The 23,680-nt window shown below is 37.6% G+C and overlaps 1 protein-coding gene across 2 annotated transcripts in view; it reads left to right on the top strand.

Annotated features, from left to right (window-relative positions):
* ME1 (malic enzyme 1) overlaps positions 1–23,680 on the top strand; it is a 164,305-nt gene that overhangs the window by 121,848 nt on the left and 18,777 nt on the right. For both annotated transcript variants that reach the window (XM_027887801.1, XM_027887802.1), the window contains exons 7-9: positions 4,068–4,177; positions 13,111–13,208; positions 14,940–15,053. In XM_027887801.1, the coding sequence (XP_027743602.1) occupies positions 4,068–4,177; positions 13,111–13,208; positions 14,940–15,053 (322 nt within the window). The remainder of the gene's footprint in view (positions 1–4,067; positions 4,178–13,110; positions 13,209–14,939; positions 15,054–23,680) is intronic.

Below are 23,680 nucleotides of genomic sequence, written 5' to 3'. Positions count from 1 at the left end.
CCTCTTCCAGCATTTTCTGTCATGACAACTCCTTGCAATTTTGCCTCCTAATTTTGTTCTGCCTGAAGTTGCTGGCTTTAGACATGCTCACTGTAACAGTCAATCACAGCCATCCAATGGTTTTAAATCTGATGAATCTGTTGGTAGTAAATTTGTTACTTGCATCTGGACCTGCCTGATCAGTCACTCTGAGTCATCTGAGGAAACTCAGTGAAGCCAATCTGTGCTGTGTCTATGTCAAGTATTGATGATAGATGTTCAGATAGTCACGTTTTAGGATAGCTGCATGCTTGTTTTCTCTTTCCGTAATGTTTTAAAGATAATTCGAGTTACAGAACTGTAATGGCCCACAGTTGCTTGAATTTGAGTGGTTTGGAAGGCACAGTAGGATTTGATGACTGCACATGGGCAAGCAATAAAGTGTTTGGTTCCCATCTCATCCAGCAGTTATGTGTCTACCATACCCACGTATGGAGAGGTGCGCTTCTAAACTGAAAATTTGGAATGACAGTAGAGTATGAGGTGCAAACAGAGAGGACATGTTCTGCTTTCATGAGTGTTGATTCGAACAATTTCCCTTTATAGTGGAGAAACCGCAAGCTAAAACTATCCATCAGAGTGTGAAAGGGTTGGAAGGATATTACAGAGTAATACAGGAAGGAAAGTGGATCTCAGCTGTTGGCTGTGAACGTTGTCTTAGGTTTTGGCTCAATTTTTGCTCAAAGTGATTGTGATAATAAGATGTGGAAGTCATAGAAGAATTGGTGGCTGTTTTGGTGTGGTTGTTGCTTCCAGAACTGTGTGACAACTTTTTAGATAATTCCTTATTGCAAGGGGATTTTCTGGAGTGCCAGATATTATCTATTTTGTATTGCCTCATCTGGATGTCTCGTCTGTTAGTGATTTTGAGAATGGAAGTACTCAACACAGAGAAACACTGTAATATTCTCACAGGTCGCACTGACTGGATTTGATTAGACTTTTTTGAGAACATAGACCTCAAAGTTCCCAAGTCTTATGAGGTACTACTGGTCCTGGGAAGCACTGAAGTCTCAGTTTTTTACCTGGGTGTCATGTACTACACTTGCAATGAATAAGAATGCTGCTTAGAAATTTTTCTGCTATGGTTCCAAAATCTCTGAGGTCCACAGTTAGACTGCCTGGGGTTTTTTTCTATTTTAATTAAATAACCATGATATCTGGCTCAGAGAGTTAGTATGGATAGTGTGCCCAGCATAGGATGAGTGTTTTCTACAGGGACGCTTGTTTAATATAACTCACAGGAAGTTTCGGTCTGTGTCTACAAAGGTAATGGATAAGAAAATGGAGAAAAATCAAATGCAGATGAGAAAATGGAATGCTATATATGTTAAAATAAAGAAACGGACTGGCTTAATGACATCCAAGAAACACAAATACCCGAGCTCCAGAATTCCAGAGTGTTAATCTCATTAGTTCCATATTATTATGCAACTGTCGGCTCCTGGACCCTTGTAGAATCACAGAAATTCATTGCAGAAACTGAATCAGGTTAGAAATTTAAATTAATTATTGAAAGCAGCTCTAGTTTCTTATTTGAACCCAGTTATGATTTACAGTACTGGATTACTGACTTGCCAAACTCTCTTTTAAACAGTTACCTGTCATTATGCTGCTGAAGAAGTCCAGGTCTTTCCATAAAACCTGAAAATGTATTTATTTTCAGCAGGAATTACTCTTCCTGCCAGTGGAATCCCCGTAGATTTGGCTAATTGTAATATGGCTGTAAATATGTGATTTCCATGGAAATTAATTTAGTCACAGGAATTTTTGTCTTTTTTTTTTTTTTTTTTTTTTTTTTTTTTTTTTTTTTTTTTTTTTTTTTTTTTTTTTTTTTTTTTTTTTTTTTTTTTTTTTTTTTTTTTTTTTTTTTTTTTTTTTTAGTACTGATGGCTTTGCTTAATGTGGTTGCCAAACACATATATGGTTTAAAGAAAAATTTGATTAACATATTTATGCTGAACTGCTCAGTATATTGTTATTTATACTGAGCTTGTCAGGACACGTATGTATTGCTTTTCTGGATGAAGCATGAACTTCTTGACTGTCTCTCATGGATTTGTGCTGTTAGCAAATAAGGAAAATCTCCTTTAAATCAATCAGGATGTGTTCTTTTGTCCTGTTAGACACTAGTGGTAGTAATTTCATAGCCACACCTTAATGTAATATTTTTTCAAAGTTTTAATCAGGTGGTTCCTTAGTCTGTGCAAATTGCCATTAGGTTTATTTAAGTTTGAAATACCTTTTTAAAAAATACCTTTTTTATAATATTATTCCAGAGTGGGATAATGTTTATGTGATATTTTCAGATCCAAACTTGTACAGACAGTTTTAGTGTTAATGCTTTATTTTAAACTTTTCATGTTTTAATCTTTTTTTCCCCCATGTGATATTGACAGTATTCAAGTTATATTTGGGTTTTTTCCTGTTGTCAGTGTCTGTGAGCTAGAATTCAGTCTTTACATAGTTTTTGTCTAGAAAATGTCTTCATTGTTTTCTGGGGTTTGTGGGAGTTTTTGCTTTTGTTTTAAGAAAGTACTTGAAAATGCCACATATGAATGGTAGGCAGGGAATTCAGAGACAGTACTATTACAAGACGTATCTAAGGGCTGGAGGATATTTACAAAAACACGTAGTGACAGGACAAGGGGAAATGACTTCAAACTGAAAGGGAGTAGCTTTAGATTAGGTAATTAGGAAAAAATTCTTTACTGTGAGGGTGGCAAAGCACTGGAGTAAGTTGCCCAGAGAATTTATGGATGCCCCATCTTTGGAAGTGTTTAGAATCAGGTTGGATGAAGATCTGAACAACCTGGTCAAGATGAAATGTGTCCCTGGCAGGGAAGTTGGAACCAGGTGACCTTTAAGATCCCTTCCAACCTGAACAACTCTATGATTCTGTGACTCTATGATATATAGTAGTAATGGTAATTTAATTTACCTTCTTATCAACTTTCATTTTAGGAGTAACCTTATTGGCACAGCAGGGCAATTGTTTACTTGTTAGATATTGGCAAACAAGCCTAGTACCAGGAGTCTTCCCTTTTTTTATTAAAAAAAAAAAAAAAAGAAAAAAAGAAAAAAATGCCACACACACAAACACACAGAAAAAACAAAACCACCAAAAAGACCCACAACAACAACAACAACAAAAACAAACACAAAAAAAACCACAAAGCCTCCAAAAAAACCAGAATAATAGAATTGTAGAGTGGTGACCTTGGATGTTTCCATGTATATACTTCTTTGTTCCTCTCTTTTATATTTTTTAGATATATTTGAGAATCCTTGTACCTGTTGAAGTCATCATAGGCAACTAGCTGTAGTAGAAATTGTACGCTAGTGAACTGGCATTAAATTTTGCATTGTTCCATTAGCTACAAGGATAAGAAAACATTAAAATGGACGATAACATTGATTTTTAGCATATTATTTAAGAAACAGGAGATGTAAGAAATGTAGAGAGCCTTGTTTTTGCATATACACAAAATTTTAATGTATATTAGCCATGTGTAATGCGATTCAAATTTGCAGCTATCACTTTGCTTCCTTAAACTGTTCTCAGATGTTTATTTTTTGTCTAGATTAACCACGGCTTTGATCAATACTTCTTTTATAATAAGAATGGTCAAGCAAAATGGTGTGAGTGATTACATGGTTCTGACCTGCATAATGACAATAAAATAAAATCCATGTTCTGAATGTATTACCTTTTTATTATTTTCCTTACAGGACCAACTTTTTTTTGTTCACTAGCTAATTTCTCAGTAAAGGCTTCTGCTGAGATGTCTGCAGAGACATGAAGGCTTTCTCCACTGATCTTTTATTCATAACTTAGAACTGAGTAAATACTACTAGTAGTATAATTATGCCTTCTAGTTAATCTATATGAACATAAAGACACAAAAAATAACAGAAACATATCAGTAGATGTATGAAGCAAAATCTGATTGCATATGTAAATAGCTTTTTAAAATAAAATTTTGATTTTTTTTTTTAATATAATGCATAATTTTTTGTCTTTCTAGATATGGCATGAACTGCCTCATTCAGTTTGAGGATTTTGCTAATGCTAATGCATTCCGCCTCCTGCACAAGTACCGAAACAAGTACTGCACTTTCAATGATGACATTCAAGGTAAACAGAATTTTACTCTTCTCTTAAATAAATTTCTGCTCACAAGCCAGAAAAAATAAGACTTAATTTCCTGAGGAAAACAAATCTATCAGCTTTACTGTGGTATTTGTAGATGTACAGATCATATCTTGCCTTGGGTTTCCTCAGTATGGGTTTCTGGTGAGCTGTGTTTGCTCTTTACCTTTCCCTCCTCGTTTACACCTCATGCTTTATTTAGATGTTTAGTCTTTGGGGTTTTTTTTAAATATTTTAGTACGTGAATGGCATTCACCATATACATTATGGACTTCAGGTCTTTGAGCAAATGTCAAAGCTCAAGCCTGGACTGTACTTCCCTCAGTTTTTTGTCACCACAGTGACAACTGCTCCACTGTTCCTCCATGCAACTGGCTTGATAAATGTCAGACTGTATTTGAGTTCTTAAACTGACAACTCAGTTAAGTATTCATGTAATTTTCCTCACAGTCTCATTCAATTTCAGAGGGAGATGACTCTATTTTCCCATCTGAATCATTTTTACAGCTGGCAAAAGGAAAATATCTAGGATGGGAAATGTCAGTGAGGGGGATTCCCCAGTGCTCAATCTAGACAAGGATCTTGTTGCTTCCCTTCCAGAAAGACAGACAAGCAGGGCTGAAGTGGTGTAAGCTACTGCTTAGGTTGCCTTATATCCAGCTGGGAAAAGAGCACTAGAAAATAACTTTCTCTAGGGCAGTAAGTGCACTGGCTCCCATCCTTGAGAGGAGGCCAAAGTCTGATGCAGAGAGGTACCTGAGGAAGACCCTGGGCACGCATTTGCCTCTTACCACTGTTCCCTTGGGTAGATAGAGGTCCTCAGCAGTGACAGGATCAAAAATGGGAGTTTTGTTGTCTTCGTTTCTCACAGTTTTCAGTGACACTTTAAGCCAACCATAAGGAGCTTGGGTATGCCAGAGGTTTTTATTTTGAGTCATGCTTGGGGTCTGGGTCTTATTTCAGGGACTCAATGCATGGCAATGGATTCAAATAGCCCTTGTCTTTCTGGTGTTAAGGTTTTGGGTGACCACATGAACTACGCTTCTGTTACAAGCCTGGCTGAGTTTTATTTTGCATCTGAAACAAATTATGGAGGACAACCTCCCAGATGGGAAATTAACTAATTATTAAATGTAATTTCCCTTTGTAAGAAGCACGATGCTTCTCTACCCTGCAGGATCTGACTGTAGCCATGGTTACAACAGTCCAATACAGCAGGCCAGGGAGCATCTGGAAGTTTCCCTGGTTATTTAGAGCCTCAGCTCCTACAGGGAATTCTCTTTCCTTTCAGGGCGAAGACCCTTAGCCCAAATCAAGAGAGACTCAACCAGAATGTGGTTTCAAAGAAATGTTAGGGAAGCTTTTCAGCAGAAGTGTACCAGCTGTGGGTAAACTTAGCTGACAAAGTCTTCTGTGTCTTTATTTGCATTTTCAAACCACTACGTTCTCTCTCATGCACCTTGAAAGGAGGTGTCCCAGCTGCGTAATCACCTTCAGTAACTTTTTGTTTTCATAGGATGTCATCTTCCCCTATAACATGGAAGTAGAATAACAGCCCAAATGTAGATCCAGTGATCTTTCATCTCTCTTTCTCTTCCAATTTTAAAAACCCTAAGGATCTTTTACCTCACAATTGACATGAGGATGGGTGATGCTAACTTCTTTAGCACTTCTTAAAGATTTTCAGATTCTAAGTGGCATTATTTTTTCCACACTACTTGAAAGAGTGGCTTTCTCTGTTTGTAAGTTGTATTCTCTACCCCTAGAGCCCTAAAGCTGATAAGTAGTGTCAGGCCAATAAAAGCAAAGAAACACAGCACTGCATCTAATTTGCCCGCATCTTCTGAAGATAGTGCTTACGTGATATTTTAAACAAAGTTTCTTAATATTTCTTAAGTTTTAATATTTTTAAGGGAAAGTTATTTTAAGATCAAAAGAAATGTTTAATATGTTTCATGGAAAGTCTTTTTTCAGGAGGATTTTCATTGCCATAGGATATCCAGTGAAAGAATTCCTATAAATCTTAGTGATGCAATAAGAACCATTAAATATCTCAAATCCAAACAAGCTATTATATGATCCTGACTTCTGACAGACACTGTAAAAGATAAAGAAAACATGGAAAGGTGCATACTCATCTGCAGGTACTAACTTAGACAAATACAGTTGCCTTCTCTTAGCTCACAGGTATTTACAGGGTGTCAGCATGCTCCCTAAGTGACACCATCGCAGAACGTTGGGAAAAAGGCTGCCAAAACACTGATCTTATGGAACCACTAGAGACTGACCATTAAGGGTCACCTGTAGACATATTTAAGAATTTCTGGAAACAGATTTGTCTCCCTCCCTGCTACAGTAAGGTCACATGATTTACTTTGGAAAAAGCTTTGTAACTTTTCCTATATCCCCCCTCTGTACTCAAGGAATTGGGAACAGGATTCTGACTAACTGCTATAAATCTGTATTGGAATAATAAAATTTTTCATATTTTAACATTCTCAAAAGCATCTTTGGTTTTGGATGGGTGGTGAATTTCTTCCCTCTGTAGTTATGATAATTTCTTTGTATTTATAGTTTCAAAATACTCTTTTACAGACACAATAGCAATAATGTTTCCTTAGGGAGAAAATATTCACTTTTTTCCTTGAATTCTTGTCTGGTTTTACTCTGACCACAAATCAGCTTGATAATTTTTTTTTTCCTCTTCGAAATACCTCAAATGATTTTTGGAAAAGAAAATCAGTAAAAGCCTTGGGTTTAAAACAAATACTTTTATGTGGTTCTGTCTAACTAATGTTTTCCAGAATGGAGAGCGTTTTGATAATGATTTTCTATATGGGAGGAATATTAATTAATTTTGTTATGTCAAACTTCACAACATTTAGAAATTCCTGAATTAGATCAGGTTGCTAGTTTTGCTCATCTCCAATATATTTAGGAAGGAAAAGTATAAAGAAAAGGTGGAATTTTCCTGAAGATAAGATGTGTGGCTTTTTTTCTCTCCAATCCCTGCATGAGACCAGACGAATAGCAGAAGAACTGGGGCCTGCGTTGCCAAACAAAGCTTTTTATCGAGGTGGAAGATGTCCTCTTCTTGATCACTCTAGAATGAGGCAGGGTGGGGATCCATGGTTTGAAAATCCTCTTAGAGAAACTATCTGGTTCCCTTTCCTGCTGCAGGAGAAGTCTCTTAAGACCTGGTAAAGAAGTCCCAGGTACAGGGCCAGGACTGCAGTATCTAAAGTCCTGCTTTACAGGTGGGATCGGCTCGAACCATACCTGCCTGCCCCTCACAAATCCAGCTGGGGCAGTGCAGGGTGCCGTGGTGCTCCCTTTCCACGCCCAATTGATTTTGGTGGGTCTTTTGAAAGAGGTTTTGCTACTCAAGTACAGTCAGTGGCTTAAGGCATGTTTGCCCGTCTTTAGAGTGGTGCATTTGTTTTATATGGGTCTCTCAGTGCTTATCATGTGGTAGCTGCTTGCAGTCATTGCCGATGTGGATGCATTTCTAATAGTGATATCAATTTCTCTAGCCTTGCTGCTTCTATGCAGGTCAGTTATTTAAATTGGTTTAATCTTTTTCCCCACTCCTGCACTTAAGGATTGTCTCAATTGACAATGACAAACTTCTGCAGTATAAGCCAATTTATATAAAATAAGTGTTTCTCTGTCCCACACTGCCCACAATGCTTCCCCCCCCCTCATGGACACAGAGACTGTATTTTATGCCAACAAAAATATTTACTCGGAGAGACTGCACTGGATTGGAATTAATTTCAGTATTCATCATGACCTTAGATGTCATTAGTTTTTAACAGCTGTGCTGTTTAATTGCATCAACATTTTATGAAAAGAAAGAACCCTAAAATAAAAATGTAGAGTCCATATAACTTAAGATTATTGTTTGGTTTTACATGTTTGGTTTGATTTGAAATATATGCTAAATCACCAGACTACCATTTGAATAATTAGGAAAATTATACCTGGAAATTACGTTACGACTAATTCAACATTAAGTCAGTGCCATTCTCAGAGATCAGAATTTCTCTGTCACAACCATTCTGCTTTTTAAGATTTAATTCTTTTTAACATAAACATCAAAAAGTATACATTTGGTACCTGGAAATTCCAGTTCTTGAAATAGAATTGTAAAGAAGGTTTTAGGTTTGTTGTTGTGGTTGTGGTGGGCATGGGGCTTCCGATTCATTCTCTGACCAAGAATTTGAAAAATGCAAAGTTGAATGACATACAATAGCTCGTATATTGATATTATATATCTCAAATTCTGATATCATGTGCAAACTGTAGAAAACTTCTTTCATAAGAAGAAGAGACATTTGCTTACCGGTGAAGCACACTGGGATTTTTAAAATAAAATAATTTAAAAAACTCTAACCTATTAAGATATATGCTGTAGAGTTATGTAAAGTGTATTTTTCTTTCAGTATATTCAGGATATCACCTCTCCAGTACTCAGTGGTAAATTTACATTGAAATCAGTATTTTCAGCTTTCAACTAAATCCTCACTGTAGCTTTTGTATAAGTTTCCATGTGTATATAAAACTACATGTAGTACAAATATTCCTCTGTTTCATTTTTTTCTCATTATGGGTTTAAAAAAGAAATCCATTCACAATCGGCTTGAGCAAGTTGTTGCACCAAATGACCTCCCAGTCACAGCCACCCTGTGCTGCTGGTAGTCTATATCCCTTTCTAAATATGCTGAATGGTTACTGTTTTAAAAAAGATACATTCCCCTTCCCTAGAGCCTTTCCCTGCTTTGTGCTACCTGACTGCTGCAGCTGCAGAGCAGGGCAGTGCGCACACAAAGCTTTGAGAAGCCAGTTCATGGCAAGGAGAAGGAGTTCCCATCTCTTAAAAAAGGGTCCTTTTGACTTACCCATTTGCCTCGCTAGCCACTGAGATTACACCTTTTTTGATAGGGTCTTTACTCTCACCTTTTTTCTTGTAAATTTAGGAGATGAGAATGGATATTTTTCTTCCCTGGCACTCTGTGAAGTGCTGTTTGGATGACTGGCTGTATTAACGTGTGATTTCTGTTATGCTTTGTATTAAGAAATATGAATTTTACTTTTACCACTTCCTAATCTTTTAGTCCAGAATGAATACCTCAGATTTTAGCATGTGCTGTAAAAAGTTCTCCCCTCTTCTTGTTTGCTCATTAAGATGAGGTAGGTAAAATTACATAAAGGAACTACTAATACTTGATTACAAGTTTTATTTTTTGAAACTATATAATGGACAAATGCTTCAGTGCCATAAGCCATTTTTGGCTAATTTAAATTAAATTGCATCCAATATAAATGAAGTTCTTATTCCTCATCTTTTGGGGCTTTCCCCCCATTTTTTGTCTTCGATTATGTATCTGCTGAAAGAATACTCTGTGCTCTAAAGCATTTATAATGTTCCAACCCCAAAAGGCCATGGATTTCCCTTGACATATTCATGCTCAGTTGCACATTTACAGTAATAAGTAAGGCTAAAGAATCTTGCACTGTAAATAAAAGACTTGGCATAGAATAGTATACCTTGAAATTTCACATCTATTGTATTTTTACAAGACTCACCTTCCTAGAAAACTATTAATGAAATGTTTGCTGTCACAGCAGTTGACAGTGCTTTAGAAAAATATCCTTTGTTAAATTTGTTTTGGCTATTCTTCCAGAAATTTGTGGAAAATAGAATGGGTTTTCAAAATCATATCCATGAACAATGTTTATCTTATTCTTCACACAAAGGATTTAACCTGTGCTCTGTAGGAGAGGGCCAAGTCAATTCTCTCCTTCCTATAGCTATGACAGTCAGAAAAGCAGCAAAGTTCTGCTTCTGCTTCATCATGTCTGCGTGAAGTGGTTAGGCTTTAGCAGATGGATGTGAATTGCATTTTGATTCTTTTCAAAAACTTAAGTCAGCATTCAGGGTGAAATTTAAGGCCATGCTGTTAGTCAGAGCAGTTCCGGTTAAACAGATCTGCTATTCAGGCTGACGGTGCCCCCCTTTCAGTAGGAAGGAATAAGGGAAGCTGCTGACGAGGAGTGATGACAGTCACTGCCAGCAGCAGTGATAGTGGGTTCAGTAGTCTAATAAATTGGGTCTTTATCCCTTTTAGAATCAAAAGGCTGAATAAAATTGGTGTGGACTGCTTTTAAATACCCTTTTTAGAGCAGTACTGTGCAAATTGTGATTTGGGAGAAATTTAAGCCTTTATGTATTGCTATTACAACCTTTGTTCTGAATCAGCCTCATAATGAACATACAGGTAATGGTAGCTCACATCCCATGCAAATGATCAATGAAAAATATTGCTGACAACCAATGTAGTATTTCATTTATGTTTCATATATCATTTACTTTTCCTTAAAAGAGAGCATGGTATAGCGATGTAAAATTATCCCAACCGGTAATACTTAATTGCAGTACTTTTTTCTGGCTAACAAACTTAGCAACATCACATCAGCCATGAAGATAAGATGGTATCCCAGCATTCCCATTTGTTATAAATTTATGATGTTTCACCAGACAGCAGTTTGAAGTGCAGCTTTCATGGCTCTCTGAGAAGTCCTCTGATGAGGGCAGGGTTCTGAGATGACTTTTGTCTTCAAGAGCTGGAAACAGGACCATACAGTGTTCCAGCTCAGCCTTCCTTTCCAGATCAGATTGCTGGTCTTAGGAATAAGCTATGTTATGTAGGCTCTCTCCTTCTCCTCCCCTACAGGAACAGCTGTGTAATATAAAACAGAAGAAAGAATTTTACATCTAATGAGAGAATGGGATTTTTTTTCTTACCGGTTATGGTGATTGTTTGGTAGAGTACCAAGGGAAACTGAGAGCACAGTCTAAATTCTCTATTTTGTCATATTTGGTCTTTGCCAATTTGGCCCTTGGCAGAGGAAGACTTAATTTCATCTGGGAAAGAAACAAGCTAGCTCTTGGAGACTGGGGGTTGTTGTTCCCAAAGGCATGCCTCAGAGGAACCATTTTTAAGATATTTTATTTAGAAATGAGGGACAGAACAAGTCATAAAAATTACTAAATAACTAAAAATGCCAAATTTGTATGGTCTAAGCACTAAGTGGGCTGAGAACGAGGTTTCCTGTATTTCTGATGATTGAAGGGAAAAGTCATGATCAAAAGCACATAACAAACTTTTTAATTCTGAAGGCATGTTTTTTAACTGCTCAGGTGGATTTACTTCAAAAAGTGACTTTCTAACTTTAAAATGTGTTGTTAAATTCTATTAAGCGTTATCTTTTATTTTTGAAAAAGTAACCATTCTTGAAACTCAGCTGATCCTATCTGTGAAACACAGATTCAAACCCAGCCTTAAACACCCAAATGATGTCATTTAAGGAGAAGTTTACCCAGTACCAGGCTTCTTATTACTTCTGGTTTTTTAGTCCCTTACCTACATGTCTTGGAAAATCAGTGGTCTGTCTGCGGTATGAATGGCTGTTTTGAGCACCTCCTGGAGTTTTACTGTTCTCTCAGTTTTTAAATTTGCCATGTTTATGAGAAAGTAAAATTATGAAGAGCAAATTTAGGGGAGCTGCATGTTGAGGGCAAATGTCCAATGTGCAGATTCTGGGCCACACACTTTTGGAAGGCTTTTCATACCTATTTTACACTTTTATGAAGGAAAAATCAGTAGCAATGTGAATTTATCCCACAAAAGCAACCATGTGGCTTGTAGGCAATTACAGTTGGGCACTGGTGATCAGGAATAGATTGGTAGAAAACAGCAAATATTCTCCTTTTAAGTTCCTGCAGGCTTCTCAAAATCATTTGTGTCCTCATCTTTGGTTTCCTTAGGTCAGTCAGTGGCAGCTGCTGCCCAGAGAAGGGAGGATTCGGTTCTTTTCCCAGAACTGGACATCAGTTGCAAAGACAAAATAACAGGTTTTCTGGTAGTAGATAAAACACCAAAATAGAAGAAGAAGAAGAAGAAAAGAAACATTTAAATTTTAAATTTTTAGCCAAAAGTATAGTTAAGCACTGGAATAGCTTTCTGAGGAGATCAGAAGAGCGTTCAAAAGACTTTAGGGACAAGTTAGACAAGGATACATAAGCAGTCACAGTAGTATGATTGATCCTGCCCCTGTGAACAAGTTTGGATCTGATGCCTGCTTGAGTTCTCTTTATTGCCCTACTTTTTATTAATAGCTGTTTCTCACAATGAAGACTAAAACCTTTTCATTCAAAGACAGACAGGTATCTCATGCTTTGTGGTTCTGATTTGGAGAAGAAAGACCTCCACAGGCTAAGTCTTAAAACTAAACGTTAGCCTTTTTTTCCGTGTAGCATAGCTCAAAGATAGATTTAAAAGGCACCTCCAATATTTTAGATGCTAGTCCCCTTCACAGTGGGCTGGAGTGTTAAATAAGGTGGCCTTATTCCTTCAGCTAGCTTTACTTCTGTGTAAATGTTCAGTTTGTTCATCTACTCTGACAACCTCTCCATGAGAAATGAAGTTTTAATTTAGGCTTGTATTTTACTGTACTTGAGTATATCTATTTTAAGAATGAAATCAGTGTCTTAATTTTCAGTATCTGGAGTTCTTCTAAATACATCTATCTGGGCTCTCACACCCTTGCCTTCTAAGAAAGATCCTAACCAGAGTATTCTATGATAGTTTGAATGCTAAAGCTATTGTACCCATCTAGTAGAATTAATTGATCATATTTTACTTTGTGTTACTCTGAAGTTATTCCCACTTAATTTAACTTTCATAAGAACAAAGTAGAGCAAACCTCAGTTCCACTCAACTATTTGGTACTACCCTCACTAACTGTATCTTTTGGCCAAAAGACACTGTGGAATTATTTAAAATGTAATGTTTTGTAATTGTGTCCAGAATAACTAAATTTATACTTTTTTTTTCTTTATTTTTTTATTTCAGGAACTGCATCTGTTGCTGTTGCAGGTCTCCTTGCAGCTCTGCGTATTACCAAGAACAGGTTATCAGATCACACAGTGTTGTTCCAGGGAGCTGGAGAGGTATGTACTTTTATGCATCACGAAAAATTGTGCTATGGTGATTTTTCTTAGTATTTAATCAAGTTATATATGCCCGCTTAACAAGATGATTAAGTGGGTAGAATGATCACTAACCCATGCTGAAATCTGGTTTTCAATTCAAAATCATCTGCTCAAGCCTTGTATTTTTCATAAGATATATTTGGAGATCTGTTCTTTTTTTAGAACTTCAGGTTTTAGCTCTTCAGCTGTAAGTTATTGAACTACTCTTAATATAAGCAAACAAAACATTTTTGAAAGATGAGGAAATACATCAGAGAAAGTAAAGAAAACATTTACATAAATCAGTGTTACTTAGTAGGAAGCAGTGCCCCTTTGATTTTTTTTTTTGTCATTCAATACAGTTTTTCAGTGTTCTGCATATCAAGATCATCCATTTCTGAAGATCTTATGCACATTTTTTTATAATAATTTTTCAGTATTAATTTCTAAGCCACTGACACACAAGTGAGGTTTGTACTTATCTACGCTGTGGCTTATCATCTCTTGCATGAAGTCTTGAACCGCATGGACATTTCTTTAATTTCATTAAATATTTGGTATTACATCTGTAGTTTTCAGAACTACTTGTATCCATGGCTGCCATGTCAATGCCTTGATGTATCAAAACTATCCATCTCTTTGGAGTTCCTTCCCCCGGTTGAATCCATGGTCTAATGTTTTTTGGGGTTTTTTATTAGTGTTGTCAGTGCACCTGATACTGCAAAGAGGTAATGGTAGATTTCATTCCTCCTGCAGGAGCAAATTTTTAATAAAACTACTTATTTCTTAATGAAAAAGGGGGAGTCTGATTTGATTCTCAGTGAACAAGAAACAGAATCGACCCTATATATATGTATATGAGTTGGTAATCAGAAAGAATGAGTGGTCTCTTGGCTCACTCTGTTGCCTCGTTTTCAATCTGTACCTGTATGACATTTGATCTGCTGGATGAAATATTATAAAATCCAGTAAGAATCATACACTTTTCAGCAAAACATTGATAAGTGAGTTCTTCTCTTCCCTGCTTTCACTGGGAGCACAGCCAAGTATACAGATACAAAATAAGTGAATAGTAGGTAAAAGGAGACTTACCCTCCTGATGGACATTTTAAAAAAACATAAAAGCAAAAGATCTTTTAGGATTGTGTTTTACTTTCTGGCATGCGGACTGTGATTTCCTTTGGTTTAAATTACAAAAATTTCAAAGAAGAAAAAACACTTAATGCATTCTGAGATTATTATCATACAGTGATAGAATGGTTTGAATTGGAAGGAACCTTAAAGATCATTTAGTTCCACTCCTGCTACAATGGGCAGGGAACCTTCCACTAGCCAGGTTGCTAGTGGAAGAACACCATCCAACACGGCCTTGAACACTGTAAGTATTATTATGTGGAATAAATGTTAATTCTAGCATTTTCTAGTTAAAACATTTATTGCACTCTCCACACTCTAAGTGCCATCTGAAGATTTATCTGTACTATGATTTATCTGTATAAGATTTATCTGTGTTATTTTCTGCATTATGGTTTCTAATTACCAAATGGTAGCAACAGTTCATTAGGTTTACTTTATGAAAAAATAATTATTCAGTTTTATTGTTTAATGAAATTAAAAAACTTTCCTAAAATAGTGGGTAAAGGAGAAAAGTGAGCAGGGGATTTCTTTTACTTCTTGTTTTTTATACTATTTTGTTTTGTTTTTCTTCAGGCTGCACTAGGGATAGCAAACCTCATTGTAATGGCTATGGAAAAAGAAGGGATTTCCAAAGATGCAGCTACCAAAAGGATATGGTTGGTTGACTCAAAAGGATTAGTAGTAAAGGTAATATGATTTTATCATTCCTTCAAATATCATGATATTGCTTGCACTCTGTAGATAAAGACAAGAACATATTCTTTGTGAAAGCAACTGCAGCAATATATCTCTCTTGGCATAGCAAGTTGTTTTTCTTTTCTAAAGTTTATTAAATTAATGACAGACTTCCATGTTACTTCAGGGTGAGGGATGATTATGCTTGGAGTTCCTGCTCTATTTCTCTTAGGGATGAGCACATAATGAAGAGAATTTTTCAGCAGTTCATTAAAAAACGTGTAAAGATAGAAATGTTCAACTTAGGGGTTTAATATTTCCCATGTTAATGTAAACTACTATTTTTGATCGCAGTCTTGCACAGAGACATGTATGTCCATTATTAGGATGGCAGGCAAGTCATCCTCCTGCAAGAACTGAGATAGCTTGCAAGAAATAGCTTCTCTGCACAGCGATATAGCTCATGTTGCAGATGTTGTGGTCTGCAGTGCTATCAACACTGGTCAGAATTTGAAGCTGCTGAGAGACTTCATCAGTCACCCTTACCTCATTCCTTCTGTGTGCCAAAATAAAGAAACATATGAATTCCATGTGCCAGAATAAAGAAACTGGTATGTTTTAAAGGTAGTTATGCATTTAATAGTTCTTGAGCTACTTAAAGGAAGTGGATGAGAGGCCAGTTGGCTTTGTTTTTTCACCTTGCCAGTTGGTTTGCTGTACTTGTGGTCGTTTTGTTGGTACCACACCCCTGCCCAGTGTTCTTTAGCCATCTGATATGAAAGATCTTTTGTGGTTCCCATATCTTTGAATCAGGAGGATGCAGTCTGCAGTCAGTATCTGTTGGCTTATTGAAGAGCATCACAGCACCTTTCACTCATCCTGTTAAAGGGAATATAGTAGGTTCATAGACTCTGAGATGGGAGAGTATTACTAAAGTCATCTTGGACATCCCTTGCCAGAAGGCACAAAAGTAGTCTGACCAGGTACAGAAGAATGCCACTATCTAGGACACAGGTGTTTTGTTTTGTTTTGATTTGTTTTGTTTTGTGTGGGGGAGTTGGTGCTTTTCTTTTTGTTTGTTTTAGTGAGTGTGTTTAATCCTTTTTGTTTTCATCTAATAATCTTAAAGCTATTTTGTGTGCAAACATAGATGATTGAAGGCTTGTGTATTGTCTATGGCTGTTGAAACCTCGAGGTTGTCTAAGAAGAGTGATGTGTTGCATCATTTCTTCCACCATAAAGACTGGGATTATCAAATAATACAATTGAACTAAAATCACCTCCTGGTACTGTTAAGGGAACAAACTGACAGGGGCAGAAGTGTAGGACCTTCCCAGCCCTAAGGCAGCAAAACAGGTCTCGGCTGCATGTCTGTCTGGTCGAGGTGGCTAACCAGCCTTTCTTCTCTCTCCCTTTCTTCTCCCTGCTTCTTTACACCTCTCACTGCTAATTTGCTAGTCAGTTGAGAAGCCGAGTTGTTGCTTTTGGTAAGCAGCAACTGATTCCTTTAACAGGTTCTAAATTTTTAGTGACTTGGTGACTGCATTCTTTCCTCACCGCCCTCTAGTTTCTGTGCTCTAAAGCACTGCCAAAACTAATCAGTGTCTCACACAGCTTCGATGTTCCTTTCCTTGCTTGTTCTTCTTGGTGGAGCTTTAATTTGAGTTTTGTCCAAAAAGCAGTCCACTGAATTTCATGTTCTGCCTGGAGTATATTTTTGAACTGTTTGTGATAGCCAGACATAACAGCTGTCTGAGGTAGATTAGGGCTGAATTTGTGGCCAGATGTTGACGCAAGCAGCAGGAGCCGATGGTGCACATTTCAGGTCGTTGCTTGTGTTTCTGGAAGACCTGGGAGCACCAGTTTTCCTGTCTAGCCATCCTGGGGGGCTTGAGAATGCGTGGGTGCTTACTGCTGCACTGTATGAAGAGCCTGCTGGGGTCTAGAAGCTCGAGATCTGTCAGTGCAAGGCCTGAGCTCGGCATAAGGAAGCATGTTCTTGGTCTAGAGGCTCTGTAAGTCCTCTCTTGGCTTCTTCTGCAGATAAATGTTCCCCTGAAAAGTAAGAAAAATAAAAGAAAAATGCCCTACCCCCCCCAAAAAAAAAAAGAAAATACAAAGAAAAAATACAATGTAAGCCTCTTGAGGCTTGAGATTTAACTGCCAGGAAATAATATGTACAGCAAATAAATAATTAAGCTATTCTTGGTTCCTTTTTCTGGCCTGAGAGAGAATGCTGTGATTGAAGTCTGCTTAGGAAATTGTTTTGGCTTTAGCTGATTGCAGAAAAGTGCTGCAAGGCTTGTAAGATTTTCCAAATTCTTAGAAATGAGATGAGAGAAGTAAAATGGGGAAAAATTATGAGAAAACTCTACAAGCGAAGGACTCTATTGTTAGCAACCTTTTGATTATTGCAAAGGTAAGAATTGCCAAGCTACAGCATAGATCACCACTTAACCAACTTTTGCACAAACTAAACTGACACACTACTAAGGACATGTATCAACAGAAGTCTGTTCAACGAGAGTCCTTTCAGCTTTGGTTTACAAAAACCTGCTTAACCAAAAGAATTTTACTTGAAGCAGTGAGACTTTTTCAGTCCTATAAATATTCTGATCTATTGCTTTAGCAGTGTGAGAAATAAAAGAATCTCTTAAGACTCAGCAATTACTTTGTCCAACAAAACTAATTTTTACATCATTTATATGCCATGCTGTCCTTTGATCATTAATTTTGAAATGTCTGATTATAGATTTAAACATAGTTTCTCCTTTCATCTGCTTTCTGTAGTATTGCAACCATTTCTAACCAAAGAAAAATAACCTTGGAACTTTTGTTGACCTCGCTGCAGTTTCCACCTTTTTCTTCTTACGCCGCCCTCAAAAGCTGCCACGAAGTCACTTATCAGGCTTTTGTTGCTGAATTTGTCCTTTGTGGCTTTTTAATTTTAATTCAAGTGCAGCTGTGTTTTCATTTTCCTGTTAATTTTATCCCCCTTCCCCTTGGGAACCATCTGTTTTCATTAAACCAAGTCTGATGACCAACTTTTCTGCTATGTTGTGGTGAAAGAGCTGGTGATGAAGGCTGTGTTTGTTATGCTGCCTATAGTTATGTTCTATACTACATTATAGAGACCTTTTAGTGTTGTTGGTATTCATTTGGGGTTGTTGTTTGGTCTTTTAAAATTTATTCAGAATGCTTTTACCAGTCGAAATTAATTGTTTTGCAAAGTTGGGTGAGGAAGGTTTGCAGATAATAATACCATTAGAATTTAGCCACACTTAAACTATGTGACTTTTTGAAACCCACTGTCTTAAGTATTCCAGTGCATTCAAATGGAAATTTTAACATTTAATTAAAAGACACTTTTAAAGTTGTTTTCTCTCTGTGGTGTACTTCAAGATGTACCAGTGATGCCCAAAAAAAAAGGCAGGTAAATAAAACCGCTCAAAGACAGAGTTTGAAGTCCTTAAGCAGCAAGGTATTTATTGATTATTGACAACGCTGGGGAGATTTACCAGTTCGGGCCAGGTAAAAGCTCCAAAGTGATTTAGTAAGAACAAGCAATTTATACATTTTCTGATCATGATTACAACATAACTTCATGCATATTCATATTATTGCATCATTTGATTACAATGTTCATAGCAGGTAGAGTCGGGGCGGAGATTGAGGCGTGGTTCTCCATTTTGAGGAATATTTTAGTGGGAGTTCCTGTTTGCCTTCATCCTGGGGTCCGCTTTCTCAGTCCTCATCCTCGCGTCACCTCGGGGACCTTTCGTACTTTCTATTGTTCTGTGTTCTGATCATTCAGGCTTAAAGAAACCCTTGGCTTTAGGCCCACTTTACCTATTCAGATGTCTACCTTGGCTCCTCTGGATGAGATTTATGGGTGTTGAGTTCTTTGTCCAGTGTTTGTTGTGGTTCCTTTAAGGTCTGATGCCCTCAGTACGGGACAAAGTCTTCCTGTACGAAATGTAGCTTACAGGAAACGAAATACAGCTTTTGGTAAACTATAAGTCGTACAGGGGGGTAGGGGGGCTCTTATGGGTTTACAGTAAAAGTGTCTCGGTTAACCCTTCCTGTTTCACTAGGTTTTGGTAGCAGGGGAGGGGGGAAGGAGCTACAGGGGTGGCTTCTGTGAGAAGCTGCCAGAAGCTTCCCCCATGTCTGGTAAAGCCAATGCCAGCCAGCTCCAGGACAGACCTGCTGCTGGCCCAGGCTGAGCCAATCAGGAACGTTAGTAATGCCTCTGTGATAACATATTTAAGAAAGAAAGAAACAAGGGTATTGAGCAGATGAAATTGCGGCCAAAGAACGGTGGGACAACATGTGAGAGGAATAGCTCTGCAGACACCAAGGTCAGTGAAGAAAGAGGGACAGGCAGTGCTCAGGGTCATGGAATTGAGCCCCATATTGGGTGCCAGTAAAAAACTGATGGGTTGACCTTGGGTGGATGCCAGGTGCCCATCAAGTCGTTCTGTTTCTCCCCTTCTCAGGAGGACAGTGGAGAAAAAATAAGATAGAAAATTACTTGTATGTTGAGATCAAGCAGTTTACTGAAGCAAAAGTGCAAGTTTGTGTGCTCACAAGCACAGAGAAAAAAGGGTTCCTCTTCTCTACTTCCTATCAGCAAACGATATGGGGGGTGAATGTTGGCAAGACAGAACTGATGCTGTGCCAGCGCTGCTCAGCAGAAGCCGAAACACTCATGTGTTATCAACCTCTTTCTAGCTACCAATGCAAAGCACAGCACTGTGAGGGCTGCTGTGAGGAAATTAAGTCCAGCTCAGCCAGACCCCGTACAGAAGATTATACATAAGCAGTTGGGACTCATCTTTAATTCTGAATTCTGCCCCGTGGTCACATTCTCTCTGATTGATTAATAAATTTTTACCTTATTTAAAAACATTGATGGGTTATGTCTTCCACATTCCTTTCTATTCCCATATTCTCAGTGTTCCCATACTTTTTTTTTTTAATCACACAAATTGCATAAATGTGTGATGAACACATTTTGTGTCTTCTTTTAAAGCTGGCATAGTGTCATGTTTAGCTATATTAGTGGCCAAATCTTCACCCATGAACTTCAAAGACAGTAAATTCTTTTGTGTCAAGTATCTGAGAAGAGGCAGGATGTTCATGATGTTCACCATTGTCTGAGCATTTCAGTAGTGTGCTGCAAAGACTTCTAATTTCCTTCTTTTTTTTTAAGGCAATACCAAGAACAGGGTAGGCAAGATGGTTCTTGGAACTTCCTAGGAATATGTTGCAAAAAATAAGGCATTCTTAGTATTTAAAAGGACTCAGTAGAAACCCCCCTGCCCTCTGCCAAGGATGGCTGCTCCTGTGCTGAGGATGGACATGCTGATGGGAATGTTCCTGGGCTGCCAAACATGCTTCTCTTGTGGTGAAGTTTGTCTGTAATTTGCAAGACAGCATTAGGTTTTTGTATGCCACATAATCCCTAGTGCACAGAAGTTCCTTTGCACAGACATGAATGTTATCCTTAATTTTAAAGAGTATGTCAACATGGAGCAATGTTGCTTTTGACAGTTTTGTACTCTATTCTTTCTAGTTCAGCAGAGTAGTACTCGTATCTAGTCAAGTGATTTGTATTTTAAATGTCCATTAGATGTGTGATCTTATCCCCTATATGGTAAACACAAGAACATCCACTGAGGTCTAATGGTTGAAGGCCTGAGAATGTTAATCTTTCTAAGGACTGAAATAGATCCCAAAAGTTTACCAGTTTCTTTGGTGTTAATTATTTAAAATTGAGATAACCAGGTAAACCTGTAGATAATTCCATAAAATGATTTCATTTTCCCTCCTCCTTCCCCCATTTCATTATCCCTGGCAATCTTGTTTGGATGAGATCCTCACAACTAATTAACTGGCAGGGGATATGACCTTGATTAAAGTTTATGGTTCGGTCAAAGCTGGGTACATACATAGTTCAAGTCTTTGCTTAGAAAACGATGGAAGAAAAAGAGGTACGTTTGGGATTGACACCAGAACTTCAGTGCTATATTGGTGTGGTTTCTTCCATAACAGTCAGCAAACCTCACGTAACAAGTGAAAAAGTCTTTAGAGCTCACAACTAAATATTGTAATATTGAACTGAATCCCATCCAGACTGTTACTGATTTGTTTTTATTGTTTTGTCAATAATCACTCTTTAAAAAAATTTTCTATTTCATTCTAGATACTAATTTGATAATGGTTTTAATGTTGACTTTTATATACCACTTAATGTTTTAACTCCTTGTTCTGCTAACTTTTAATTTTTTCTAGCTTTCTTCTTACCAACAGTCCATTATTCTGATAATTCTGTTCTTGATCAGTTCTTTCATGGCTGACTGGCTATGACCTTTTGAGCCAAAAAAAAAATGATTTGTGTTTTAGCAAAGATGCAATGCCTTGCATATCTCTGAGGCACGACAATCACTCAAAGCAGTTTCTGCCTTATTTTACTCCCGTAACATCCCAGTGAAGCAATCCTTGTTTGCTTCGTCAGCTATTCTGATGTCTGGGGAATCAATATGTGAGCTTTCATTTTTCTTTTATTGTATTCTATATGAAGTATAAGTTTTGCAAAAAGGAAACACATTAATTTGTCTCTGAACTCATGAACATTACTCATGCTTGGTGAGTAATGTATGAAAACAAGTGAGAACAAGGCAAAAGGATGACTGGTGGGGTGTTTCTCTAAAAGAGACACCATCAAAATCTTTTAACTTTGTTAGCATGTAACTGTTTGACACTGTGTGCACTAGATGTACTGATGAGATAGGCACCTAATTTGGATGGTTTATGATTTCTTTCACTCATGCTCTGTTATTGAGATGAATAATTGTTTGGCTCAATTTTTAGTTGCTCTGTGGTTTTGTGATTTGCTCCACTTCTCAGATCTTATCTTCTTGAAATAATTGTCTTTATAACTTTTGTCTTTCCTGTTAATCTTGTTAACCCATCAATCATGTATGCTTATTTACATGAAAAGGATACTTTATAAATTTTACAGGACTTAAACAGCCCTAATCTTCTAACAATGTGTTTTAAAGTCAACACCAGAATTACATTTGTTACCTAAATTATTGGTATGAAATGGCCAACCATTATGACATTATCTCTTCAAAATGTGATGGGTTTTTTCACACATTTGAAACTGTTTGTTAGTTCTGTGTCTGAGTTGCCTGTTCTGGTCTTAATGTGTTCTCTTCACCTTTAGGTGTTAGATGATGAGACTGATGAGGAGGCACAGTCACTTTATAGTTAGAGCCTTGGTACAGGGATTTGGGAGGGCTTGTGTGTCTCTGCTATTTTGGTTCCTGAATGAGGTGGCACAGGAGTGCCTGTCACCTGCAGGAACTGGACTTCAGTTAACTGCTGACCACTGAGTCCATGTCCATACCTCTACCTTTTTTATTTTGCATTTTGTGACTCTTCATACCTGATGCAGTCCTGTAGTTCTGGCTAGGGGGGCAGCCTGGCCTGTCCCCTCTCAGCCTGCTCTCTCTGCCTCTTCTATCCCTTCCTTTTCATGACTTTATTGGACTCTCAAGGAGGTCCCTCAGCTCCCAGCGCTGTCTGCAGTCCCTGCCTAGAGCTGGATGAACAAGATGGTTCATAACAACCTATAGACCATGGATTTACTTGTGATGAAAGAGCCATGTGGAGACCATTTTCCAAAAGGGAGATGTTTCACCACCTTCTCTCATGACTCTTAACCACATTTTTTTTTCACAACTGCTTTTTTATTTGTTTTGCTCTTAACTGTGCAGTGGGAAACTCACAGGAAAAATTCAAATAAACCCAAAACATTTGCAGTTGGAAATACTCTACTTACTAATGGACTGCTTTGCTCTCTAGTCTACAGTTCTCATGTCTTCTGTGGTTCTCATGTCTTCAGCATTTAAGAGCCTCCAATGAATTTATTAATTTGTCTGTGTACTGATCTCTGTTCTCTTGTTTAAATAAGCTGCAGTTGACAGAGTCAAATGGAGGCAAGTGTTTATATAAATAGATTTGTGCCTCCCTGGTTGTGAGACGGGATGAGTGCCAGCACTGCTTGAATGTGGGACAGTGCAGTCATCAGGGTGCTCTGGCTTATTCACAGCTGCCTCCCAGCTGATGGAAAGAGCAGTTCTTGGAGAGCTTCCAGCCCTGCCTCTCTTGCCTCACTGGTGTAGAGCTGCTCTGCTCTTCAGCTCTGGCTCATGGGGCAGCCCCATCAGAACCAGATCAAACGGGCTGTGGCATTAGACTGCACATTGGTGACATTTGCAAGATTTGCCTCCTGTTTTGTAATATCCCATATAGATGTCTGCTGTGCAGTCTAGTCTCCTGTTTTTACAGCTGTTTTCTGTGAATTTTCTCAGGGGTTTATTGATGGGTCATTTCTGTTTGTTATCTGAGCCTCAATTTGGCTATAATATGATGATATGAGTAACTTTCTGTGAAAACTGTGATGTATATTTGCTTGGAACCTGGTCCCTGTTGATTAGACACTAAAACTAAAAACTTCAGAACCCTCCCCTAAAACTAAAAACTGCTTCCATTTCAAAACCAACATATGAGCAATTTTTTCATAAAACTATTGAATACTGACTCCTGCTACTTCCTTTTGCTCCTTG

Source organism: Empidonax traillii, unplaced genomic scaffold (genome assembly GCF_003031625.1).
Source record: "Empidonax traillii isolate 1590-97213 ecotype Southwest subspecies unplaced genomic scaffold, ASM303162v1 scaffold222:size850627, whole genome shotgun sequence".
In the NCBI taxonomy this organism is placed as follows: Eukaryota; Metazoa; Chordata; class Aves; order Passeriformes; family Tyrannidae; genus Empidonax; species Empidonax traillii.
This window is presented reverse-complemented; position numbering and strand designations above follow the sequence as displayed.